Source organism: Haemaphysalis longicornis, unplaced genomic scaffold (assembly GCF_048455015.1).
Source record: "Haemaphysalis longicornis isolate Haplotype H1 unplaced genomic scaffold, Haemaphysalis longicornis Haplotype H1 scaffold_7, whole genome shotgun sequence".
Taxonomy (NCBI): Eukaryota; Metazoa; Arthropoda; class Arachnida; order Ixodida; family Ixodidae; genus Haemaphysalis; species Haemaphysalis longicornis.
This window is the reverse complement of record NW_027526422.1, coordinates 69,575,701-69,602,190: the sequence shown is the minus strand read 5'-3', so window position 1 is coordinate 69,602,190 and position 26,490 is coordinate 69,575,701. Positions and strand designations below refer to the sequence as shown.

Here is a 26,490-nt window from a genome sequence, read left to right as displayed (position 1 = left end):
ATGCATTTGAGAACGAGACAAAAACACCTTTCATAACGGCAATCATGAGTTAGGTCTACCTCCTCCGGTATGTCACAGTTACGCCTTGGTTTTAAAGCGAATCTATCTATGCCTCCCCGATTGCATTCAGTGGCGCGCCAAGACGTACTGCAGGAAAGCCAACTTTACACCATGGGTTTCACAAAACAATGAGGATTATGATAAGCGAAGGCACATTAAGCACCTCAAGAAAAAAAATGCTTCCCGTGGTCAGAATAGAACCTGGGTCCCTCGCGTTATGAAGCCGACGTCTATTTCATTTCTCCATTCCAACACGGTCGAAGCAGTGTGAATTTCCCGCGCTGACTTTCATTCAGTCTTTTTGGGAAAAAGCTTCGTGTTTTAACCATCTTTCTCCTAAAAAAAGGGGCTTTGATTGTTCGAAACGTAAACACATTATGCGACGGCGATAAGCTTGCACCCCATCGTCGCCAGTGAACAAGAATCCCATCTGCGGCCATTTTCTTTTCAATATCCTCCTAAAAATGTAACATCACGTGTAACAAAAAGGGAGGCCATTGATGCTCATTAAGAGGGGCCCAATTCAACAAAACTCTTTCATGACCAAAGCAGCCTTTTGCACGGGGGCAGCGGCGTCTTCGACAGGACACTGTACCGGGAACTGGGTCAGTGTGAACCATCGAAGTCCGAAATACACAGAGGCCCATATATTACTGGTAGGTTGTTGCAAGAAGGCGGATTTTAAAGTTTAATAGAAGGGTTGGACATGTGTACTAGTATTCGCACAAGGCGGTCGTGTCACATATTATGAAGCAGCATACAATGATATCCGGGCTGACGTCATCAAGATGGTATAACATCACGCGCACCGTCGCAGACATAGGGATGGCCCAGTCTCTCCGGGATGACTGCGATAAGCCTGGGATGACCGTGGTTTTTGTAGCGCAAGCTACACTACGCTACATCGGGCAGTTTTCGCTGGGTGACCAGTTTTACCCTTGAGCGCTAGAGGTCAAACCACACCCTCTTTTGCAAGTGCCCGGCACGGAGCAGCGGCCCGATAACGGGGAGAGATAGACGGCAGGGTAGAGATAGGCGAGGAGGGAATGGAGACGTGCGCCGGAGGGGCGGAGGAAGGCGAGGAGGCCGCCACCGGAGCGATAAGCGCGCGCCACGGAGGAAGACCGCGGGGTCACGTCGGGCGCAGAACCGTGTGCGATAGAGGAAGACGAACATCCAGCTGTGGCCTGGATGTTCCTCGGTGGTCCCTCGTACAGCGGCGAGGCTTAAACAACGCCGTAAGGCTAAAAAGAGGAAAACCGCTACTCTTGCGTACCACTTCGCTACCGTCAAGTTTTATGCATTAGTGTGAGCTTCCTTCATTTTTTCTTGCTGTAAGCTGTTACGCGGCCTCAGCTTTCTTATCGCCTGCCTCCAAGCGCCTTGGAACTCTATTAGCGATGACAGGCGGGCTTCTGTAATGACACTAACCCTTGATGTGTAGTCGTAGTACAGCCGTAGTATATATTTGCGCGTTTCTTAGACGAGGGAAAGCGAAGGTGGATAAGCAGATGGAATTGCTCACCCTCACTGCAGGAGGTTATCGATCAGGCTACTTCAAATGGTGAGGGGGAGATAAAATTAAGGAAGCCTGCGAGCGTAGGCTGAAGGCAAGGGACAGCGCTGAAATGAGCGCGATTCTGCGAAACAGATAGCACCGGATCGTGATAGGGAGGTCTTGTGACTGGTGCACGCCGTGTGTGGACCCACCGTGTCAACTAACTCTTCGATGTTGGCTCGCGTCGTAGCTTCGCGCAGTTACGAGTTCGTCGCAGCACCATGTCGATAAAACTTATCGTAATTTTGTGGTGAATCTAACAATGTCTAATGATGGAAATGATGGTTTAGATACGCAACCTCGTCTGCAAGCGCGTAATGAACTTTCCGCTGTCCATTTCGTGACACCACTAAGTAGCGCATACACAGGTCAACTATGGCTATTACAAGCATGCCGCGAGCTCTCTGGACCGAAGAATATTCATTATGGACTAAAAGGAGGCTGATAAAGCCTTTAGTGCAAGGTTTGACGCCGCAACAGAAACTGACGTCACAGGAACAAGTTACGTGATTAGTGACGTCATGACGTGCTGGTGTCGCTTCGGATGTAAGTTCTAACGGTGATATGAAGTACACTTCTGATGAGGTGACCTCTGAAGAACGCAATTCAGTGAAGCTGGGGAGTGCCGGTCTAGTGGATCCTGCAGCAGAAGATAGACTGGAGTGAGCAGAGAGAGCGAGATAGAGAGAGACAAACAAACACCGAGAGAGAGAGAATTATTATTTAAAGCAAAAGCAGAGAGAGAGAAAGAGAGAGGGAGAGACAGAGAGAGATAATATTTCATTGACCGGTAGAAAGTGAGGAGGAGTTGCAGGGAGCGTTGCGAGAGATCTTGTTCTTCACGGAACCTTCTTGCTACCTGCGAGGGGGCGAGTTGGCTGTCCGAGATGAGATATTGCTTTTCCCAAATGAGCAGAAAAGTCTTCACTCGAACCGCGCTTCTCCACTAAACGGATATTTTATCAATTACCACTCAACTTCACTGACCATGGCTTGGCCACACAAGTGCACACCAACATTTCTGTTTTCCACATGTGTTGCGACATTATTTACATCTTACGGTATTTTATCACTCGCAAAACAAAGGAAAATTTCTATGTGTGCTTTCAAACAATATCGCAGAAAGCGGAAACATCCATTCAAGAGCTCATATCCAAGGCCAAGAAATTGGCGGTGAGTATATGCAAGCTGTCTCTTCGAAACTTGAGATGATAGTTACCTCTTCGCTTTGGTTCTGTACGGGGTTGAGTAAACGGAACGGGGTTAAGTTATTGCTTACTGGCATAAAAATAACTTCGTCGTACGAAAAGACAAAAAGGAGATATCACTTGGCGTGTTCACCACTTCGCTTGCGGAACTCCTCTCACCTGAGGTAATTTCAGCGCTCAAAGGTGAAATAAGAACGAAAGGAAGTGGCGCCATAGTTAGTGGATAAATGCTTAAATTCTAGTAGCCTCAGTGGCGCATCAATATTACGAAGTGTAAAGAGATAAGGTGTGCACTAACCTATATGGGACGCTGATATCTTCTTTTTGTGCCAGTTTTGCATTTACGACATGATCTGAACTAACTGTTGTGCCTCTTTTATTCCAGAAATGCGTGTCCAAATTCCAATAAAAGTGAGACGACTCGAATGGAGTGAATTGTGAAACGTATTTCTTAAGGTTTTCAGGAAAGAAAAATGTTCGCAATCACTGCTGAGTGCCTGGATGTCAATTCCAGCCGCAGCTCCACTTCACATTCGACACTCATGTGGCGCACCGACGGACCATTACATCCGCCTGTCGGTTTCTGAGCATTTCTGAGCGAACCCACCGGTGTTCTGAGTTGTTCGTTCCCAGACCTTCTGAAACGTCGTCTGCGGCCGCACATGGTATTACTTGCTTTGCTGCAAAGCTGAGAAACTTTCATCACGCCTAAAAAGGGTATCTATATTTCGTCCTAAAAGGGGTTAACAGTGCATGTAGGCAAGGACAAGCAAGGAAGAAAAGATACACAGCTGAACTGCAATGTAATTGTTATTTAAAGCAGGTTTACATGTACATCTTCTGCCACATCCAATGGGAAGGCTTACATAATCAAAACAGTGATCTCCTCGCCCTCTGTCGACTGCAGAGCTTTGTTAAGATATTCTTTTTTTTCGTTCAGAGCGGCGCTGAAGGCAGGTATTTGTAGTTAAAACGGTCGAATTCAAGCACCTACATCACTTGACGTATCAGCTCGTTCTTTTCTTTAGAAACTGTTCTGCACTGTCTGAAGACCGGGGCACAAGCACAGCGTTTACAATGTTAAGGCAGGTGGCCCGATGCAACAGTCTTCTGAACGAGGTTCGTGTGCTCCCGAAGACTTGAAGAGATGGTACTCAAGGAAAAGTTTAGCTGTCAATTTTTCTGCTTGGCAATACTAGAAACAGCCACGGACATGATCGAAGCGCCACGGACATGGCGCGGCTTGTGCCACTGCGGCCACGCCGCAGAAAAAAGACAAGAGCACCGGCGTGCATCGTCTGCTCCGTTTCAACCCTATTCTCAACGGGGGTGTCGACAGATAGGTTATTATTCGCACTCACATTGAAGTCGAGGCATTACTCTGCGTTCGGTGAAGTACACTTTGGAACGTCCAACACACATAAGGTGCTTAGCACGGACAAGTACCGCCATCCCGCGGAACCCGACGTAACCAGTGACGGGGCACTCATATGGTTGCCTGCATGCATGGTTGCAGTGAATACAACCTATTTTTTTAGCGCAAGGAAGGAACTTTTTAATATCTCCCCTCGACAAGAGTTCTATTGGCAAGATGTGCAGGTGTCTGAAATGTAGGCTTAGAGAGCACGAAAACAGGTGAAAAGCCAGTTTCGGTTGATCACTGGTGCACAGACGAGTCTAAAAATACTGGGATGCAGCGCCTTGAAAAATAAGGCTACAAAATGGCAGACGCATTGACCATTATTGCAATGGCGTGATGTCGCAGCAAAAACGGGTGGCACCGCAGGAACTGACGTAATTAGTGACGTTACGAAAAGTGATGGTATCGATCCATGCGTCACTTCTGATTATGACGCAAAATCTAGCTCCCTTGAGGTGACGTCAGAGCTACGAAACGCAGAGAAGCAGTAGTGCGGGTCGAACTATAGTGGATACTGCAACAGAAGATACAGTGGAGGTTCAGGAGAGGAGGCGAGAGGGGTTGCAAATTTTGCGGAAGGAAGTCGGATGGCGTCGTGGATTGTGGGGAACTCCGTCCAGGCACTCACTGATGACCTTGTGGATGAAGTCGACCAGGCCAGGCTGCTCTTCCTGGGTGGCGCTACATGAAAGGAGGCCAATTCAGACCGCTGGGTACAGTAGCGCATCAGCGTTTAATTCCCATGCGCTGGCCGTGTTGACCTACGCTACAGAGCGCGAACCTTTCAATATTCTTAGGGCATGCACTAAAGCCATTCACCTGGTTGTAAGATATTTCTGGGAATTCAATTTAGCATGAAATAAAGTTAATCTGACGCACGGACTACTTTACAGCATCGAGGAAACGGGCCGTGCCGTGACGGGGCTCTCCCGCTCTCAAATGCAGCGATGGTCATATGAAGTAATAGTGGAGCTTAGCGTTTTTTCTCTAATAAACTTTGTGTCAAGCAACTTGCAACAACCGTTTCTGAGTAAAATTAGGGCAAGCCTACTCAGCGATTAATTGTACAACTCATGTGTTGAGGGGTCAGTGAAGCGCCGTAAACAGCTGCGCTGTGACCGCGCCGACTGCGCCCAACACTGAACGTTTTGATTGATCCGCAGAAGCTTCAAATGTATGATTATCTCTGGAAACACAACGAAATCTAGCACAAATAAGATGTGCATGCTCCAAGGGAAAGCAGTGCATCGCATAGCTAACGCTGATTGCCTTGCGCACAGCAGGAAGCTGTTCACGCGTTTTAAAATTGTGCCTGTTTATAATTTGTATAAATTCTGCCTGGCGAAACATTATACAAAATTCATTGCTAACTGTAAAGGAAGCTGTCTACAAACGTTATTTCTTGAACCAAACGTCGTGACTTACCTTTTTCAAAGCAACAATTGTGGTATCTTGCCTTTTGCCGTACTGAGCATGGACGGCCGATGATATGGCATGCATTACCAAGATTGCTAAATCAGTTCGTTACAATGATTTTTCTGTAGAAGAGGAAAGTTTTCACGCCACACGAGAGTACTTTTTGTAATGTTACTATTTCTTTACTCTCAAAATGTCACTTGTTATGCATATTCTGCATTAATCGGGATGGCAGTTGTGCGTTGCTCTATTCTCTGTTCTATTTTTTCGTTGATTCGGACCATACATAAGTGTCTAAGTAGTGTTTAATAAATGTGTAAGTGTTACTTGTTAATGATAAAGATCATGCTTTAGTGTAACGATCTGTTGTATAACGATCTGTTGTACCAGTTTAGTGCACGAAACGCCTTTCAGATAAGTATTTTGCCAGGGGCGTGAGGTGCGCCCATGTGTGACTTGTACTCAGGGGGGCCCGGGTTTCCTCAAGTAAACACTTTTTGCCCGAGCCTGCCCGCATCACTGTGATGTAAATAAAACTGACTTGACTAGACTTGACTTTACACAGAAAACCCATTGCCAGTGCTTCTAAGCCCCGCAGATTAGGTCTTGGTATCCTGCAAGAGGGTTGCGTGTCACAAACCACATTGCCATTACAGCGAACCGTAACGCGGCCTATACACCTGCTACTTCGAGTAGCACGAAGACGACACTGCCGTGAAGAACATTTTGCTTCAGAAAACGCCGACCGTTGTTCTGAGCGCACAAGGAATCGCACCGCAGCGACAAACTCAACGCTTTTTATATAGTTAGTACTGTTAGGTAGTATAATTGAGTACGAGAAATGTAGGCAGGTGACCTCTACTCGCAACACGAATGCTTAATCTTCAAGCAAGAAGCGTACACGCTTAGATGGCCCGAATTCTTCAACCTGCGACTGATTAAAAGTTGGGAGTATAAATTGTATTTAGTCATTAATGAGGCCTTTTATAGCAGTGTATCTCGCTATTCTCTAAAGGCGATAGTAGTTTTAACTATTGATTGTTTTCTTGACTTGTCATTTGGACGTCCCGAGAAAAAATTCCGTGCCATTTCACTCTGTGCAGAAGATTGACCAGCGAAGCTGTGCGCAGTCCAAGCAGTGGACGAAACAAAATACGTTTGTTTGTGGTTTGCGAATGAGCCCATTTCCTAGTCAACTAGCTTAACGAAACTTGGTAGGACGAAACTTTTATTACGGGACTGTCCGCTTCCCTCCCTTAGATCCCCATGTATTGAGAGCAGACGGGAATATCACAATATTTTACAACTCCATTGTGAATTACCTTATCATGACAAGTAAATGAAACTTGGCGTGCTGTCAGGTTCGTCTTAGCGGATAGTTGTCATATAGTTTGTTTCGCAATAGTTATTATTAAAGAAAATAGAATAGTTATTTATTAAAGAAAAGGTACTACCATTTTCTGTAACGATTCTAGCACTATAGCTCTGAAACTTAAGCGCGTGAAGACTGGCTGCACGTTCACGTCCCTCCCCCCGTCCCGTGCACGCATAAAGTGGAAACCTGTGGTGTGCGCTTGCGGAGACGGGAAAGACACCAGCCAAAACATCGCCCGAAGCCCTTCAAGGTACTCGTATCTGGACGGGGAAAACACCATCCAAAAAGGCCCCTCAGGAGTCTTTCAAGAAGGCTGCACAAAACACTTGTTTTGGAGAAGAAGAACTTGCGCTGTACGCCGATTTGTCAGCGTCCGTTATGTGCGGAAATCGATACGTATACTGCTTCGTTGCAAAAACAAAACAAATGAACAACCAAAATAAGGGTACATCGTCGGTCTTGTTTTTTTCTGGATGCGACACGAGCTGGACGAGCGCCTGCCACGGTAGATACAACTAGGCATATGATATCTGGAATTATCACTTCTGTTGTTTATGGTTGACTTCTCGGCGCCAAGAGTTGCGTTGTTGGGCTCCCCAATTCGCGAGAAATACGACGCCCGCGCATGAGCGACGCTTTCAAGGACGCCGTCGCCTTACATCGCCCCAGAGGCCGAAGAGAAAAAAAAAAAAAAAAAGCACGTCGCCATACAGCTGTCGGAATAGGACGCGAATAGAGAACGAAGGCCACTGGTTGGCTTCAGCTATGCACCCTTCCTATTTAGTGGGCGCTGGTTACGGCGAAAAACGCCAGGAGGCGTCTGCGTCGTAGATCATCGCCGCCTGATCGCTCGGGCGTAGCCGAACGCGTCAGTGGATCTCGTAACCCGTAATCAGAGGCGTGCGATGCGCCTGATGAAACGGCCGTAATCTAGATAAACACGAACGGACCCGACGAGTTCATCCCCCTACTTCGAAGAGTTGGCACAGAGCGCTTTGAGAGAACGCAGTCACTCGGGATCATATTTACACCATGCTTGAAGTGGTGTTTACGGTGCTCGCGCTCGTGGCGTCACTTCTTCTCTGGTGAGTACAATTTCATACTCTCCGAGTTTTAAGTACCGAAACCACACTTGTACTATGAGGCACAACGTAGGGAAGGCCCGGGGTAATTTATACCCGGCAACCTGTGATATCATTAATATCAGCCGATATCAGCGCAGACAGGCTTTATTGCTTGTTTTGCCCGTATCGGAAATAAAATTTGTCACTTTCTACTCAGCAGGTTTATTAGGCATAAAATGCCGCATTTAGAGGTATCCATCTCATTTTCAAATGCGTCGCGCTTGCGTGCTTGACTTATTTTAGAAGTACCCGCCGAAGTGGCTCAGTGGCTAAGGCGTTGTGCTGCTGAGCCCAAGGACGCGGGTTCGATTCTCGGTCGCGGCGGCCGCTTTTCTGATGGAGGCGAAAATCGAAAGCGCCCGTGTGTATGAAATTTATCACAATTATTCCGGAGTCCTCCCTTATGGCGCGCCTCATCGCATGAGTAGCGTCGGGTTGTTAAACCCCGCAATCAATCGATCGGATTATTTTAGAAGTGATACCTGGAAAAAAATAAAAATGTTCCACCCTTGTAGGGGATGTTGTTATATCGACAGCAAAGGCACGACGAGTAGCCTGGGCGTGTAATTCAGTAGCAAAGTGGCCTGTAATTTGAAATGACGGTGGAGAGAGAGAACAAAACTTTATTAAAAAGAAAAGAAAACCGGGTTAGCGAGGGGGCGTGGCGGAGGACCAGAGGTCCGCCGCGACCGCCAGAGCTCGGCAGGTGACCAGCACTTGGCTGGACTCCTCGGAGCTGCCCAGGGCCTGCTCCCAGTGGAATGAGGAGGGGAGTGGGGAATATGGGTCAGCAGGACATTCGCAAAGAGAGTGATACAGAGTATCCAGCTGACCGCACTTGGGGCAGTGGGGTGTGTGGAATTGATGTGGATGTGTATGTATTAGTTGAGTACGATGAGGGAACGTGTGCGTTTGGAGTATCCGCCACATGTGGGCAGCCTCGGGGGATAGGTGTGGATGGGGGGTGGGAGAGTACGGCGGAGGAGGCGGTAATGAAGGGTAATTGCCCTCAAACTGAGGAGAGACTCGGAGGTCTCGGTCTCGGGAGGCCCGTGTATAGCTGTACGAGAAACAGCGGCCCGGGAAGTAAGAGCTCGAGCGTGTGCATTCGCTGCCTCGTTAGCACCTATGCCGGTGTGGGCCGGGGTCCACAACAGTTGCACGGGGTCGGTCGGGGGGCTTTGGAGAAGAATTTTGAGGGCTACGGGGGATATAAAGCCTTTGGAGAAGTGCCGGATGGCCTGCTGCGAGTCTGATAGGACGGTGATTGGGGTGGGGCTCTGGGAGAGCGCAAGGGCAATGGCCGCTTCCTCCGCCGTAGTTGCACATGAGGTGGAGATGGTGGCAGTGTGTGTCGGGACATTGATGTCAGTTCCAGTAACCGCGAGGGCATAGGCCGGTTTATGTGGGTATTTGGCTGCATCTACGTATAGGGTGTGTTTGTCAGGGGGGTGGAGTTTTGCATGATGACTTGCACGAGCTGCTCGGCGGTTGGAATGGAATATGGGGTGCATGTGACGGGGAAGCGGTTTGATGCGGATGAGAGCTCGGATGTTGCGTGGAATAGGTTGGGGGGTAGTGGATGTTGTGAGGGGTGTATGACCTGTGATTTGGAGTATGTAATGGCCCGTGGGTGTGGTGGAGAGTCTGGCGAGTTGGGCTGTCCGGTGGGCCTCAAGGATTTCAGGGATGGTGTTATGGATGCCTAGTGACATAAGGCGATTGGTAGGAGCCCCGGGAGGAAGGAGCAAGGCCGCGCGATATGCTTTGCGGATCATGGCATCCAGGGCGTTTGTTTGAGTGTTTGTGATATGCATGTAGGGGAGGTGGTAGAGTATGCGGCTGATCATAAAGCTGTGTAATAAACGTAGTCGGTCCAGTTCTGTTAAGCCATGATGGCGGTTGGCGACCTGTTTAATGAGGTGGATAGTTTGGGCTGTGTATTTCTTAATGTACTTGAGTGTGGGAAGTGTAGATCTGTTGTGTGTGATAGTAAGCCCCAAGATTCTTAACTCGTGAGTGTGGGGGATGGGGTTTTCATTCGCAAATAGTCGTATTGACGGTTGGGGGGAAGGGCGGGTTTTGGGAGGTGTCATGATAAGTAGGGCAGATTTGGTGGGCGAGCATGTTAGGCCAAGAGGGGTGATGTGTGTGAGGATGTGGTCAAGCCCAGCTTGTAAGGTGTCTTCTATCTGGTTATCACTGCCACGTGTCACCCATAGGGTGATATCATCTGCGTAAATGGTGCTGCGAAGTGCGGGGATATTGAGGAGTTGGTGAGCGAGTGGAATGAGAGTAATATTAAAAAGTAGGGGTGAGAGAACTGCCCCTTGGGGAGACCCGCGATTAGGCATTTGGAAAGGCATGGATTGTATGGGGCCGAGTTTGATAGTGGCTGTGCGTTGGCAAAGGAAGTTGTGGATATAGATATAAAATCGGGTTCCCAGTCCGAGGTTGCTGATGGCTGCGAGGATTGCCTCATGTGATAAGTGGTCAAAAGCCTTTTGCAGGTCAAGTGAGAGTACCGCAGAGTTATCTTTGGCAGGTGGGTGTTTTATTAAGTCGTGGTGGAATTGTGGTAGCACCGGATTATACGACGCCGTTTGCGATCGCAGCCCTGTTAACGACCAGCTGAGGTTTAGCAATTAAACCTCTTGGAGTGGAAATACATTCAGATGAACAACGCTTCTAGCTATTCCGAAGCCATTTCACTATCATTTACGTAACCAGGGGCGGTATTTTCGTAACTGTCCCCTTTGAAAACGTACCTTTTGAGTCCCTTTCATCGTGACGTAATTCCGGTTAAGCAGTGGTCGTTGTCAGTAGGTTTGCCGGGCTTGCGTTACGTCAGTTCCGGTTGTTTGTTTTTAGCCAATCAGGGTTCGCCAAAAGGGACACTTTTGAAAGGGACCGAAAAGGGACAAAACTCGGGAATACCGCCCCAGAAGTTTGAAAGTACGTTGTAGCGTGCTTATATATACATGGGCCACGGTGCTCCGGCCGAAGACGATGATGACGAAGCGCTTCAGCTTGGGGAGTCAGCGGTGGCGAGACGTGCCAGTGATGCACTATCCCGCTCCTGCCAAGCTGAGCGGCTGTTGTAAAACTACATTTGCGAACACCAGGCACCGATGCCTGTCCGGTTATTCTATGCCACAGTGTAAAACACTCGTAGATCAGTGTAATGGAAATTCTAGGCGTTCCTACGCATTGTGAAAACTGCAGCGAGAGCTTCTGCTTTTGGAGAACACACAACCGCCACGTACAGCTGCAGTGAGCGGCGTATGCGGAAACCCGCCCACTATCAGCGCGCAACGAGCTGGTGCCTCCCGCCTGTGACAAGGGTTGATTGATCGAAAGACCGCTTCTGCCTCTGCGATCACTTGGGAAACGATTGAGCTGTAGTACAAATCCTGCTTAAAGTTTATTCTCTCTCTCTCTCTCTCTCTCTCTCTCTCTCTCTCTCTCTCTCAGAAACAGAAGGTTCCGGCTTCGAATCCACTGGGAGAAACCAGTGTCATCCAATTATAAAATTTTTTTCGGGTTGATACACCCTCATGAAAATGATTACCGAGGTGCATTAAACTTGTTATAGAGATTGCTGAAAAGAACCCTATAAACATATTGTTGACAATTTATAGAGTATTTCTATTGAGTTTCCGTTATAAATTTGCCATAAAGTTTCAATTGACACGCTATAGAACAAAGCCAATCGACCGTAACGGTTTTAAATATTGTTTCTTATGAGTTTCTTGTAGGGTTTGTATAAAAAAATTAATACGCTTTCTACAAAATTCTTATTGGGTATAGCCGTAACCTCCCGTTGCGTGCGAGTCAAGTTCGAATAGAGTTTCTGACGGGTTTTTGTTAAATTTTTTTCAATTAGATTTCTATAAAATTTTTGTTGAGTATAGTCGTAACATCCTGTTGCCTGTGAGTCAGGTTTTCTGGCGAGTTTTATCAGTGCAGCTTTTTAGGGGCTCGCAACGTCCGGCGGGGATGTCCGTCACACCAGGTGCCGCCGCTTCCGAGTACCAAGTGCTCCCATGACGAAATGACGGCCGTCCATCGCGCGATCTCGGTTCATGCGGCGGGGCACGAGGCGCAATAGCACCCGACATATACGCACCGATCAACTACCAAACCTCCATGGGTCAGCTATAGAAATGCAATATAGAGAGCCTACTGAAATACAACATAATGAAGGCAATAAGATGCTTGCTGCGTGTTCGTAATAAAAAGTTTATTGCCTGGCTAACAACCACATTCTGCAAATTAGCAGCTTGATTGACCCTATAGAAACGCAATGCAGAGTCTGTTAAAACTAAATATATTGAAAGCAATAAGATGCTTATTGTGGTTTTGCAATACAAAGTTTTATTGACTTTCTATTGGCCGCTCTTTGTAAGGTTGGAGTTTGGTTCGCTCTATAGAAACGCAATATGAAGTGTATTAAAACTCAATGTCTTGAAGGCAATAGATTGTTGGTTGAGTTTGTGCAATAAAACGTTTATTAACTTCTTATGACTTCAGTCTATAAAGGGAGGTTTAATTGACTTTTTAGTAACTTTGGAGAACCTCAATACAAAGTTTAGAAAAATTCAGAGTCTATTTTCGTGAGGGCGCAATCAATCAATCAATCAATCAATCAATCAATCAATCAATCAATCAATCAATCAATCAATCAATCAATCAATCAATCAATCAATCAATCAATCAATCAATCAATCAACCGATCGATCAATCAATCAATTAGTCAATCAATTATTCACTTTTAATATATACAATTCCTTGAAAAAAATCTTGCAAACTTGTAGGTTCCACAATAAATCCTGGGGAAGCCGCACGTGCTGGCTGTACCGATATTAGCATTGTCTAGAGAACGTTGGTTCTTGCCGACAGACCTTACATCACGGCTTGTTATTAACCATTATTTATTTGAGGAGTAGCGACAGGTGACGATGTACGACGCGCCAGCAAATGCCATTCGTGTTCACAAATGACCACACTTGGTCTTGTTGCGGCTTACGCCAGGGTTGGCAGGTCCAGTTCTGGTAAGAAATACCTGCATTGTGATTTTTCTTCGAAGCTAGATAGCTGCGCAGCCACAATCGATGTATCAACGTGCCGCCGCCCACTCCATTGTAACGCGAATATTTCAGCAATCAAGTTTCTAGAGGCGTTTGCGACATGCTTCGAATAACGGCATGTCCCAAACTATCCACCCTTTCACTTTTCGAAGCTAGAAACTAGGCCGCGAGTACCTTCTTATCAAATATCGCCTATCTTTTTCCCTCACGGTGAGGTAAACATTTCAGCCAGCCGGTATCTGAGGAGTAGCAAAAGGGAACGATATACGGCAGGCCAGCAGCTGTTTTTTTGTTGTCGTTCAAATGAAAGTAGGTCAAGTGTATGTCGACCAGGCAGCCCTATGGATTACACCGGCCCTGATAAAGGAGAGTGAAGCTCACAACGGAACAGGTCTGTCGATATGAACCACTTGTTTGCACCTAACTAATATCCGTGCGCTCAGATTAGGCGGATCATTCCAGAAAAACGCTGCCACATTCCATAGTTGGTCAAACGAGCGCTGAGTACAGTTTCAGAGAGGACCCTGTTACGAATCGGCCCGCCGCCGTACTTTCCCGCATCACTCCTCGGCTGTGCGGCGAAGCCACTGCGCGCCTTTCAGGCAGCCACCCCCCCCCCCCCCCCCCCTCCCCCTCCCCCCTTGTCCGTGATTCATGTTTACATGCCTCGACAAGCCCGGGCCAGACGCTTCGCTTTCGGCGCGTTTCAAACTTCGGCAGTTGGCGGCGAGGCGCGCCGAGACTTGTTCAAGGACACAGAGGCCCCGCGAGTGCAGCGGAGTCCCCTCTCTCCCCTCTCTCGGACTCAACGTGCACCGATGCTATCGACTGTTCACGAACTCTGGAAAGCGTTGTGTGTGTCTGTGACGTTCGTGGCGTGTTGCCGTTTGTTGGCGTTTTGACCGTTACCGTTTTTGGGTATACAGCCGCCCAAGCGCTGTAGACCATTCTTGTTTGAGCAGTGAATCCATGCTGTCACTCTGCTCGAGTCCTGTACTGTTATCTCGCCCGTCGGGGTATTGTTCTTTGTCTTCAGCTCACCTCTAGCTATGAAGTAAATAGTTACGCTAGCGAGCGGCTTCTGGACTTCTTCACGGCTGCAACAGCGGCTGGCCGCTCGTCACACCACGCTACCACACGCATGCCGGAGGCGACAGAGCTCGGATCGGCTCGGCCCTCCCGGTCGCAACAACTGGTGTCAGCGGTGGGATGGCACGGTTGCAACAACCCACAGCAGCGATATTTTCGAGATATGCGCACTCTGCGCCCAGCTGCTGAATAAAAGCTTGGTGCCTGATCGACATTACATGCTCGTCATTAAAGAGCACACCAATATTATCTGTTATCACAATTTGAGGCAAATAAAATCTTGAAGTGAGCAGGTGGTCAGATTTTCGCCGTTGTTGCTGTCGGTTTTCTCTGCTGTCACTAACGACTACATGCGCCTCTAATAATTGGAACAATAGTAATTTTATTGGCAGCTTCACATGCATCGGGTTTTCACTTGACGCTTAAAGTGGCCATGAAGACAAAATGCAGGTTTGGTTCATTCAAGAGACTGCCTCGTTAGAATCATACTGACACCACTTTTAAGGAAAACTTCGCACAAATAAGCTGTATAATTAGGAAAAAAGGAATGAACATGCGACCCACTAGCTATTTCCCACAACAGAACCTATGATGCCATACCAGTCAGCTCTGCAATTGGCGGAGGCCGGAAAAAGCAAACGCAGATTAGGCAAAGCTTATAAGCTTGCCGAACGAGCTATTTGCGCTTAAATTTAGGGCACATTCTTTTTATATCAGTAAGAATGGTGGGACAAACAGTTGAAGTTACGAAAGCACACATAAACATAGAAGTACCGATGCGTACTGCGGTTGGTACTACGCGCTCTATGCTTCGTTTAAATGCACACCAATGCGGGGCTTTGGGGTTGTGTCAGACTACACTGGCCGATTGGCGCATGCGACAGTGTCTTACGGGACCATATTTGTCGAGCGAGCACCATGTTTCACGAAACGGTTATTTTCTTGATGAACAAAAAAGAGTCAGGTTTAAATACGGTCACAAACAAACCAAAGGCAGAAAACGGCTAGCCGCGGTGTGGTGGCGCCATCTAGGTTGACTAACAGTAAGCAAGTCTCCGCTCGACACAAAGTTTAGCTGAAAGACCCGGTCTTATGATGTCATTGCAAACGTCGTTCAAACACGTTTTCGTGCGATAATCAAAATTTTAGCATAAAATGATTAATTTCGCAGTGAATAAAGCATCGTTTTCTTCCGAACAAGCGCTGGGGGCACTATAGAACACGAAATCTTTGGAATAAAACAAACTTGTATTTTGTCCTCATGGCCCCTTTAAGTGTGTAGTGTTTACGTACCGGAAATGTGGCTAAGAAAGCCTTCTTTCACGCACAGGTGGCTGCGAAAGACGTTTACTTTTTGGAAAGGCAAAGGCATCGTGTACCTCGGCTTCTGGGAGTACATGCGCTTCTGCTACGAAATTTACACGAAGGTTGGTCTGCTCTACACGTTCACGTGTTTGCGGGAAACTGCCGAAATTGTGTTTACGGGGTAAAGGGTGGGCTTTAGTTCAAAAGGCGATGCACTTTTAAACCAGAGGGAGAAGTTGCGGAGCTCCCCATAGGCCCCACGTATTAAAAAGATCCGCTGTTGGCTGGCTGCGGTCGGCAAACCATTGGCAAACAGGGGGAACTAGAGTTCCTGTATATAGCTCCCCTAGGGGAGCAGACCTCCATGGGAGCAGAGTTGCGCGTCCATACGCCATCTTGAGTTCCAGGTCGTGCGGGAAAGCCACCCGTCTCGCATGTAGTACGAGCTGTGGCCGGGCCGCCGCGCTAGCGGCAGCGGCGGGGAGCAGTGGCGAGGAGCGGCGTGTATACAAAAGCTGGCGCACGATAGTCGGCTGCTTATCAGCTTAGCGGCCGCCGCTATGGTGGCTAGAAGGGGCCTTCTTCTATGGTGGCCTTCTAGCCACCATACCGCCGCTGCCGCAACCGCCGATGCTCATCTAGTGGAGCAGAACTGATGAATATGGGATCTTGTGCGCAGCACTGTAAGCGGGCTTTCGTGTCGAACCGGAACCCGCGGCATGCGGTAATCAGACGCGCAACTCTTGCGCAACGCGATATACAGGGGGAACCGGAATACCCTGACATCTGTCGACAGAAAAATGAAATAATTGTCAGCTGCCCGCGGCTGCTGCCGCCAGCCACAGACGAAATTCCATACAATGATAAGTAAGCGCTGCACAAATTAATGTAAATTATTCTCTGCTAACTTCAAAAGATTTATTTAGTAATTCTTGTTGTTTAATGGGAATGTTTAGCGAAGTTCACTTTGTGTCCCCTAGATGCCGCGCCAATACACTTTCCCCAAAATGATGAGGTATGCGTGGTCTGCGGAAAAGAAACAGAAACTATATGCGGCTCGTAGTGTTACAATGCGAGGGTATCCATCCAAATTTACATGAGGGAAATATTCGGCTTCCAGAAGCACTAGGATTTAAGGGTAGCACAGAGGAAGTTAACTTCAAGGCTGTCGAGGCGAGGAAAAGAATATTAGAATGCTGGTGGACGAAAAGCAGAGAGGGGAATATTGCCTAGGACAGTTACCACCTGTAACAGGAAAAAAAAGTATTTTGTGCCCAATAAGCTTTTTGTGCCTGCCCTAACCAGCGCTAGTATTAAACCAAGAGTATAAAACATAGGTATATTAGCCGTTTTTGGTAAGATGACACGTCATTATCCCACTTCAAAGCGGAAACCCACAGCAATCATCATCATCATCATCATCATCATCATCATCATCATCATCATCCCGAATTTAAACAAAGCAAGGGGGCTTGTAAGGACCAAATGCTGAAGTGGGCTTTAGCAACTGGTGTTTATGCAGGGACTCTGCCCTTCCACGTCGTATATATGTCACCGCGGTTAGGTTTAAATTTAGTGCCACTTCCCTGTAATGCATCGCTCTATATTAGCGTGCGCCACAAATTTCTGTAGAGGTAAAGGTGTGCCTAAAACAACGCATAGTGATTTCTACGCAAGCATACCATGTTTCCAGTTTAATATCTGTTTTGACAATTTTTCAGCCTCTTCACGATGTGGTTATTCGCTACCATGCGAAGTACGGCCGTGCATATGGGTAAGTATACAATGAACGCTTTTGAGCATAAAGCTACACTGAAAATTGCTAATTTGAACATGGATGCCCTGAAAATTTTTGCTTGTCCCTAGCTTTAGGTATTGAAACTTCTAAATTCTGGAAATTGTTCGTGTCGCAAGTGAGCTGTGAGCCATGGTGGCCTGTTAAGCAGCATACCGTTAGTTCAATTGCATTCACAGTACAGTATTTTTAGTTTGTTGATATAGTTAGTGAATTTTATTATGGCTGTGGGCCACTTTACGTCTGCTATATGATTATAAAATCTGGCTCGGGCGTTCATAAAATAGCACGGTCACACACGTGTGTGCAAAATAAATGGTCCATCGCTCAAATGTCTCCTTTCAAAGATGATATGGGGAGCAAGAGGAGATTAGCTCCGTTCTTGTTCATGATGCAAATGGTTCGGTGAGATTGTTTAAATGAGAGTAGCGTTGTGCGTCCTAGTATTGCAGTACAAGCCTTAATCGGTTAAATGAAGCAACAATTTAACCACTTAAAGCTGATGTCATTCAGAGTTCGCAGACTCAAGTAAAGGAATGTCGCCGTGCCATCGGCCCCTCATAATTAAATGCGCAGAGGAAGACGCCCGGTGCATATAGCATGGGAAATACTGCATATAGGTGAATACATGAAACTGAAAAGATCGCGCACAGCACGGGAACATTCACGAAATGCGCGCGATGAGTTAACAAACCACCTATATAATTTTTTTTATATAGGCCGTTTTTGCGTAGCCTTCACTGTGGCAGACGTCATGCCTCGTGTGAAATCAAGCGTGAGCCATATCTTCGTAGGTCCTATCAAGGTACAGTACCTACGCTCGTGGTCGGAGACCCGGAGATTCTGCGTGAAGTCCTGGTGTCCCAGTTCAAGAATTTTGCTGACAGATCGGTGAGTGCTCAAATATCCCTCATGAAACCTTATGGCTTCAACTAATCCCATACTATAGGCTTTAGATAAGCAAAAGCGAACACCGCTTAATGGTAGTAGTAGTGGCATTAAAAGTAATAGTAGTGGCAGTATTATTATTATTATTATTATTAGTAGTAGTAGTAGTAGTATTAGAAGTAGTAGTATTAGTAGTGATATTAGAATTAGTAGTAGCAGCAGCAGTAGTAGTAGTAGTAGTAGTAGTAGTAGTAGTAGTAGTAGTAGTAGTAGTAGTAGTATTAGTAGTAGCAGTAGTATTAGTAATAGTAGTAGTAGTAGTAGTAGTAGTAGTAGTTGTAGTAGTAGCAGCAGTAATAATAGTAATATGGAACAGGAGGACCCGTTGTCCAAGCAGAGGAAATTGGCGATTAGGAACCGGAGATCAATACAAGGCAAACAACATGCTCCGCGTTCCCATACGTGCAAAGAACATGCGGGTCCCATAGTGCAACGAGGCTATGGGCCAGGAGAGAACCCAGTTTTTGGTGCCGTATCGAAAGAGTTTTAGGGAGCTCCCACACCCTGTGTACCCAGTGGTCGAGTCTACAGCCGCTGCCGAAGTAGCCGACACGAATGAATTATCAAGTACTTGCCCTTCACTCGGAACTGCGAGAACCCGACGCTTTGTAGGCACAGGCCTCCGCCCTGGAAGACCCCTTGAACACCAGGGGAGGCTATCGGGACCACACCGCTGCTTCCATCTGACCTTTCTCCGCGAAACGGAGGACAATTTATAAAAACACGCTAATTTGTGCTAGGCAGCGTATTATTAGATTGAAAAAAAAAATATGTCGGTGAGTTCCCGACACGAGGCCAGAAAATTGGTCGGCAGGTGTGAACGTTTCGCACGTAGGCCATACACAGCGTGGAGTTCGGATGAGGGTCAAGTCATAATCATGTGAGTGAGGAGGGAGGGGATGAGACCAGCTATGCCGGGTGCAAAGAATACGGGATTATAGGAACTTGGGTAAGCAAAGCGACAAATCACCTTCCGCCAGGGAGGAACAAGTAGGTTCAGTGACAGGATGGACGCCACATACCAGACAGTGGTGCGTGCCCGAGAGAGAAGGTTTATTCAGACAAGCCGGACTCAGCCAAAAGATACAATTATTTAGACTGCTACAGCAAAACTTCGTTCACCTTGCGGGAGAACAATATGTGCTAGGTAAAAAGTTGCATACCTCGACTAAATCGTAACCACGAAACAAATACATGACCCCTTCTTTACCGAAGATGTCGGGTTTAGCTGCTGAGTACTACCAAGGGTTTTACCGTGCTTGACAGTGAGACGGGAGGACGCAAATGCCAGAAAAAATGGTAAAAGCATTTTGAAAGCTGTCTAATTGTACTTGCGCAATCTTTCCAGCCACTTTGCTTTACGCCAACTTTTTTTTTAAGTCGCCTTTGAAACTAAACGCATTGCCGGGGGATGGTGTCAGACGTTTCCATTTTTGTCGGTAACTTAATCCTGTCTGACTGATTCGCAAGTCGCCAGCTATCTAAGCGTAGCGCGTACAGGTGTTCTTAACCAATTACGCATTCATTCTCAAAGGTAACGTGTCACGTACTTTGGCGGGGTATGGCCACAGAATGCTTCCGCATTGTAAAAGAGAATAGCACGCGCACACAACCGTCTGTGCTAGAACAAAGTTAAATACTTGTGGCATTCCGATTGTTCTACATTAAGAGGGCTTAAATAATAGCGCTAAAAATGACCTTATTCTTCTTCATACATGTACCGGTTTCGACGGGTTTCATCACTCTCATCGCAGGAGTCCCAGAGGGTCGGCAGCGAGATATGGCGAAAGTCACTCATGAACCTCTCTGGCGACGAGTGGAAAAAGGCCAGAAGCATTTTCGTACCGACACTGAGTCCTTCTAAGCTCAAAAAGGTGGGTGGACGATGCCCGACTGGCAATGTCGACTCCCAGAGAGAAGGTCGGTACACTGGGTCCGGACAGTTGTGGCCCATCGAGCCAAAAATCCGGCGCAGGCGTCGGTGTCTATAGAATGGGCCCAAATTCGTATGGACTGCGACTACGGAGCGTGCCCCAGAAAAGAAAACAGTAAGAAAAAGAGCGCGTGCGCATAATCTCTTTAGCATTCGTTCGATTGCGTCAAGCACAAGTGTGCAATTGCGAAGTCGGTAACGCATCCGTTGCTCTGGCGTCAAGCGTAGCTTTGATTCCCATCCCAAAATAATCCTCAACACGTGCGCTTCCTTCAGGAACAGTTTCTCATTTGCCACCTTTACTCTTCCTTTAAGTGTTCTTTTCTCCTTTAATTTTTCAGTCAAACAATACCAAGCATAGAGCAAGGAGATCTTAGTGTTGACCAAGCACACATAAAAAGCGTCAGCTGACTGACTGACCGACTGACTGACTGACTGACTGACCGACTGACTGACTGAATGAATCACTTATCGATGCCCAGCCGAAACCAGTGGACCAAGAGACATGAAACTTCCGGGGGGCTCACTAAGCATAATTTCCGGGAGCATAATTTCCGCAAAAAGAGAGGAACAGGAAGAAAATTCCCCGCATTTCCCCGAGGGGAAGAATGTGAAAGTGCGAATGCACGAGTTGAATTTGCGCGGTTCGGTAATGTTCGCGAAAGAGAGATCACACACACACACACACACACACACAACTACAAAGAAAGAAAGATGCATTTATTCACAGACACCTATTTGTGTTGTCGTTGTACTTGATTGCTAGAGCGGATCTCAGCTTTGAAATTTCGTGTCAGTACTCCTTTAAGCAGGTGCATTAGCCCTTTTCACGCCCGATTCTTGGCCAATCCCCCACGTGGGTATGTGCCATGTCAGCGGCCAGGCAGCGCGCGCCCATCTCCCCCCGTTGCCAAGGAAGACGAGGAGATTCCTGGCCAATCCCCCACGTGGGTATGTGCTATGTCAGCGGCCAGGCTGCGCGCGCCCATCTCCACGTGCGCGGACATCGCCGGTGGACGCAGGTTGAGGGTCGCTTAAGAAGTGCATTGCACTTAAAATTGTGTTTTCCCTAACTCGGGATTATCTCGCTCATCCGTTCAGTTATCGAAGTTATTTTTGCTGATATATTGAGCCCGTAAGATTTCCTAAAAAGAAGTTTTACAAAGTTTTGACCTGACACTAATGGCGCGAAACTGTATTTAGGAGAAACTAGGTTTTTAAAGATCCTGCAATATACGTTTCACTGCTTGGTACATTCAATTGGCTTTTGCTGATCAATCTTGCTCCCACAAATGCACAAACCAAATTTTCAGGATTTCGCCTGTACGACGTCGCTAAAAGGGCAAAACAGATTTTTTGAAATTACACCCATGACGGGCTTTAAAGGCTTAACATTTTATGGGAACGCCAAGCCAGACTGCTGGCTATAGAAACTTCAGATTTCACGAGCACATTATTATTGTAATGTAAAAGCTCAATATTACTGAATTTCGTAAAAATTACACCCCTGATAGAGTCAGAAGCGCTAACAAATTGTTTCACAAATTTTTGTTTTTATCGCCGGTCCGTGGAGATATCGAAGAAGTGTTTCTTAATATAGGTAACCAATACAACTGTACAAAAACTGTTTTACAAAATTTTGCCCTAACAGCCATTTAATCGGGAGAATCAAGATTTTCGGTAAATTACCTGTTTTTACGGATTTCTCAATAAATGTTCGGCCCGTTTATATATACGATTTGTTCTTGCTTATACGTGCTACCAATAAAGTTGTGCAAAAAACTAGTTTCAGAGTTTTGTCCCATCAAGCGTATAAAAAGGCGAACTGGATTTTCTAAAATGACACCCCTCTCGAAGTGGAATTCAGCTCAATTTTGCCGCGTAGCATAGCGCTCGCCACCTGTAGGGAATTTCTGGAACCACGAGATTCCCGTCGGAGCCCTTGTGATTTATTATAAAACTGTGACTGGGGGGTATTCCTCACAACTACCACATAATACATCCCATGAGTAAGTAGTCTGTTGAGCTTACCATCTTAATACAGTTTGTTGCGGGATAGTTCGACTAAAGCAAGAGTTCCAGTTGTTTCCCATTGCCACACCCTCCTGGATGGGCCCATGTATCGAGAGCAGGTACGAGTTCGTAATTGTGTAAACTCCAGGGTGAAGCACCCAATTATGACGAGAGGTAACTTAACAAGTATTATACCCATTGGTACAATTAGTACAGTGGCCCACCTGGGCACTTCCGGTTACTACCGCTAGTATGTCATTTAAAACGCGCCCAATGGATCATGCATCCAATGCGACACGTTTATACCCTAGTTAGACTTGCGCCTTTCTAGGATATTCGAAATTTGCAAATGTATCTCTCGCACATTTGTCGCATAGAGAGGTAATTTTTGTGTGCTTCTGTTAATGAAACATAATTTCTCCATCTGTCGTCGTTCTGATATCAGAGCGTAGAACATGACGACTGTTTCCTTGTCCCGTAGATTGCGCTCAAGGTCAAAGCAACTGTGGAGAGAGCAACTTCCAAGGTCGTGGAAGCCGCTGCCAAAAATGAGCCTGTGAACATCTACGGGTGAGCTTTAGTTTTCCGAATGATCGCTGCAGGTCACCAAGCTCGCATTCGCAAAGCGAGAGAGAGAGAGAGAGAATAGTCTTTAATGATACTGGTGAGGTTAGCCTGGCCAAGGCGCCTAGCTTGCTACACCAGATGTATAAAAAAAATGAAATCGATGAAGAGATGATGATAATGAGTGTGATGAAGATGACGCGCTCATTAAGAGAGTCCTGTTTAAAAAGTCTGGTCAAGTCCTGTGCTTCGCAAGAAAGACAGACAACACACACACACTCATACACACACATGCACACGCACGCACACACACTCAGGCACACACACGCACTCACTCACACACACAGACACACACACACACACATATGCACGCGCACACACACGCACAAACATGCACACGCACACACTCAATTGACGCTCCCAACTTTTCGCAGCGGAGTTTGCAGGAGCAGATTTCCAAACTGTGAGCGCCGCAATTTCCCGGTGCGTTCCTACCACGTGCCACAAATGAGACACATATTGAGGGAGCTACCGCGAAGACGTGCCTACTGTAACTCTCCTGGCTGTGCGCTGCTGGGTTTCCGGCACGAACCGGATGATCTCCCAATTACAGCTGTCGCTGTAAAATTTATAACTGACATGTTATCTACGTAAAAGCACTGCCGAATAACAGCACGCAGCCTGTGCTCTTTTTTGAGTGTTCACTGTGACCTAATTTGGCACGCAGTAACGTGATGATATGAATTGATTTTGGGTGGCATGAGACGTGTCAACGCGATATGCTAGTAAAAAACGAGCGTGCTAAACCACACTCGATATGGGCCCGAAGTTAGGTGAAACAATTAATGATGTCGGATCGCTTTCGCGGATTTCACAGACTGGCTGAACAATCGGCGCTTTGCTCGACGGCAGCCCTGAACTACAGCGTCGACTTGGAGACGGCAGAGAGGGACCATCCACTCGTTAAATCTCTTGAAGCCATTTCCATGAATATGGGCGGCTGGAAACTGGTGATGTTGTGTAAGTGACCGTCAGAATTGCACACGGCGAGACCTTGTTAGAGTAGCTATATTTGCACGATTGCAGAGCACAGTTGTCATTATAAGTCGGAGCTGCTTGAGAAGCAACTTAAGTCATATCACAGGGGTGTTCCTGGTGCGTAGTTTCGGAAGATTTATTAATAAATCAATACGATATATTTATGCATATATAATATGTATAATATAATATGTATATAATATGTATGTTATTATGTTATGTGTATTATATAATATGTATATAATCTCCCACGATCCATGCATTAGCCTTGTTTATGTTTTTGCATTTACCAAGGGGCTGCGCCAGGCTGTGTTATCGGTGTCACGAGTGAAGCGCATGCTCCATTCTTCCTTTTTAATTCCGCACAGATTATCTCACTGGATAGGGATAATGTTTCACCCTAACGCCACTAGCCTAGAATATTCTGTTTTTATCTTGTGTTCTGGATGTAATTCGAAGGTTCGAGAGACACTCGCGCCCAAAGATAAATTCCCGCAGAGCAGCATACGCCGCGGCATGCTTTTCGCCGACACTCGCCTGCGCACGTCACTTTGTTGACTGCTGTTTTGGCGCTTGTGTATTTTTTAGTTGTTAGAGGAGCACAAGTGCGCTCCAATAAACTTGTTTTCCTTCAAGCCAACTGCGTCATCTCTGGCTTTGTGACAATATGTATATGTTTATCTGAAGTATCTGTTAAGAAGAAGTGGTGTTTAAATTATAAACACGCATAGTGAAATGCTTTGTTTGTTGCGGTCGCAAAAAAAGAACAATGGCTATAATTTATACAAAATTGGTTATGCATTAGGACATGCATACTGCTTCAAAGCCTTCCTTAAAATGTACACGAAGGGAAAATGAAGAAATTGGAAATGAAAGAGAAAATTAAGCACCACCTAAAAAAGGGGATGGTTGCCAACACAAGCGCAAAAAATGTTTCGAGACATTTGGAACCTCGCTCGTGGAGAAACGTTACACTAAAAATGCCCCGTCCTGTCAACATGCACAATGGCTTAGTGTGTGTGTGTGTGCACGCGTGTGTGCGCGTGCGAGTGTGCGTGCGCGCGCCAATAGAGCCAGGCTAGGGCTTAAAGAAGAGCAGCCAGCCATTGTGGAAAGCAGAACGTGACTGCTTCCCCAAAAGAAAAACTTCAAGCAGATTTTAGGTTACATTTTGTATACTCTGAACACAATTCATGCGTGATATAAATCCTTTTATGGGTTGATTTACTTGCAGATGGTATAATTTTCTTCCGCTCACCCAGATTCAAGGAAAGAAGACCTAGAAGCATCGTGAAACTTACGATGGCATTTGATGTCTTATCAGTGTATGTGTGCTGTTGCGACCGGGCGGGGGCACCCGAACCTTACTCCGTGGCCTCCAACATACGATGGGTAGCGTGTATGAAGCGAGCGGCCAGCCGGTGTTGCAGCCGTGAAGAAGTCCAGAGCAGTAGGGTAACGTAACTGTTTACTTCATAGCGAGAGGTGAGCCGAAGCCAAAAAAACATACAATGCCCCGACGGGCGAGGTTACAATACAGGACTAGAGCAGAGCGACCGCATGGATTCGCTGCTCAGGCAGGAATGAATATCAGCGTTTGTCCTGCTTCTTTTATACCCAAAAAACGCCCCCAAGAGTAACACGCCACGAAATCACAGACACACTCACGCACAGTCTTTCCAAGATCGCGAGTCATCTTCGCCCCTTGTGGCGTCCGAGAGAGGGGGGAGAGTGTCCTTGAAAGGTGCCGGGGTCGCGCTATCAACTCTGATCGCGCTGATAGCGAAACGTCTAAGCCGGGTAGGTCAGGGCGGGAATCACCGACGCGCAGGTGCCTGAAGGGTGTGGCGCTGGCAGCCGCCGAAGACACGTGCCAAAGCGAGGTGACTGACCCGGCATGACGAGACAAGTACGATTCACCGACACGCGGGCGCACATGGTCGATTCCCACGTGGTCGCTGATGCGGAAAAACACGTGTTGCTGGCCGATTCGTAACAGTGCTTATGCGAGGACTATTCACGATATGAAAGCACGATCTTAGTGTTTCGTAATAGTAGTTTTCAGCAAGCAGAACTGATATCTGTTATGTGCTGTTTGAAGCAGGTGTCTGAAGCTAATCATTTTAATCATAACGTACTTGCGTAGCAAGAATTCTGTGTGTTATACCCCCGTGCTCACGTCGCAGAGGCAGATAGGTCTGCCATGTCGTCGCCGAATAAAAAGGCCTGTTTGAGAATTCGCGCTCAAATCTCCCTCTCGCAATCCTGAAGCTCGCTGCTCAAGAGGAGGTGAAGTGAAGGAAACCTTGCTCGCGGATGCTTCTTCTGCGCATGCAAAACAGCGCAAACTACAAGGAATAGAAGCGATAAAAAATGGTGCCGTCACTTCTTGCCCCTTTAGAGTTTTTTTGAATTCTTGTTCATCATCATCATCATCATCACCAGCCTATCTACGCCCACTGCAGGGCAAAGGCCTCTCCCATTATTCTCCAGATACCTCGGTCCTGTGCCAACTGTGACCAATTTATCCCCGCAAACTTCTTGATCTCATCTG

General features: G+C 46.9%; 1 protein-coding gene and 1 long non-coding RNA gene across 2 annotated transcripts in view; both read left to right on the top strand.

The window, feature by feature from the left end:
* Window positions 1-2,830, top strand: part of LOC144146331 (uncharacterized) — an 11,385-nt gene extending 8,555 nt beyond the window's left edge. The window contains exon 5 of the long non-coding RNA XR_013317680.1: window positions 2,741-2,830. This is a non-coding gene — a long non-coding RNA (uncharacterized LOC144146331). The remainder of the gene's footprint in view (window positions 1-2,740) is intronic.
* Window positions 2,831-7,899: 5,069 nt separating this feature from the next.
* LOC144145867 (cytochrome P450 3A41-like) overlaps window positions 7,900-26,490 on the top strand; it is a 30,765-nt gene continuing 12,174 nt past the window's right edge. Inside the window, exons 1-7 of the mRNA XM_077677682.1 lie at window positions 7,900-8,122; window positions 15,671-15,767; window positions 17,367-17,419; window positions 18,235-18,331; window positions 20,143-20,262; window positions 22,816-22,904; window positions 23,776-23,918. Of these exons, the coding sequence (XP_077533808.1) occupies window positions 8,070-8,122; window positions 15,671-15,767; window positions 17,367-17,419; window positions 18,235-18,331; window positions 20,143-20,262; window positions 22,816-22,904; window positions 23,776-23,918 (652 nt within the window). The 5' untranslated portion in view covers window positions 7,900-8,069. The remainder of the gene's footprint in view (window positions 8,123-15,670; window positions 15,768-17,366; window positions 17,420-18,234; window positions 18,332-20,142; window positions 20,263-22,815; window positions 22,905-23,775; window positions 23,919-26,490) is intronic.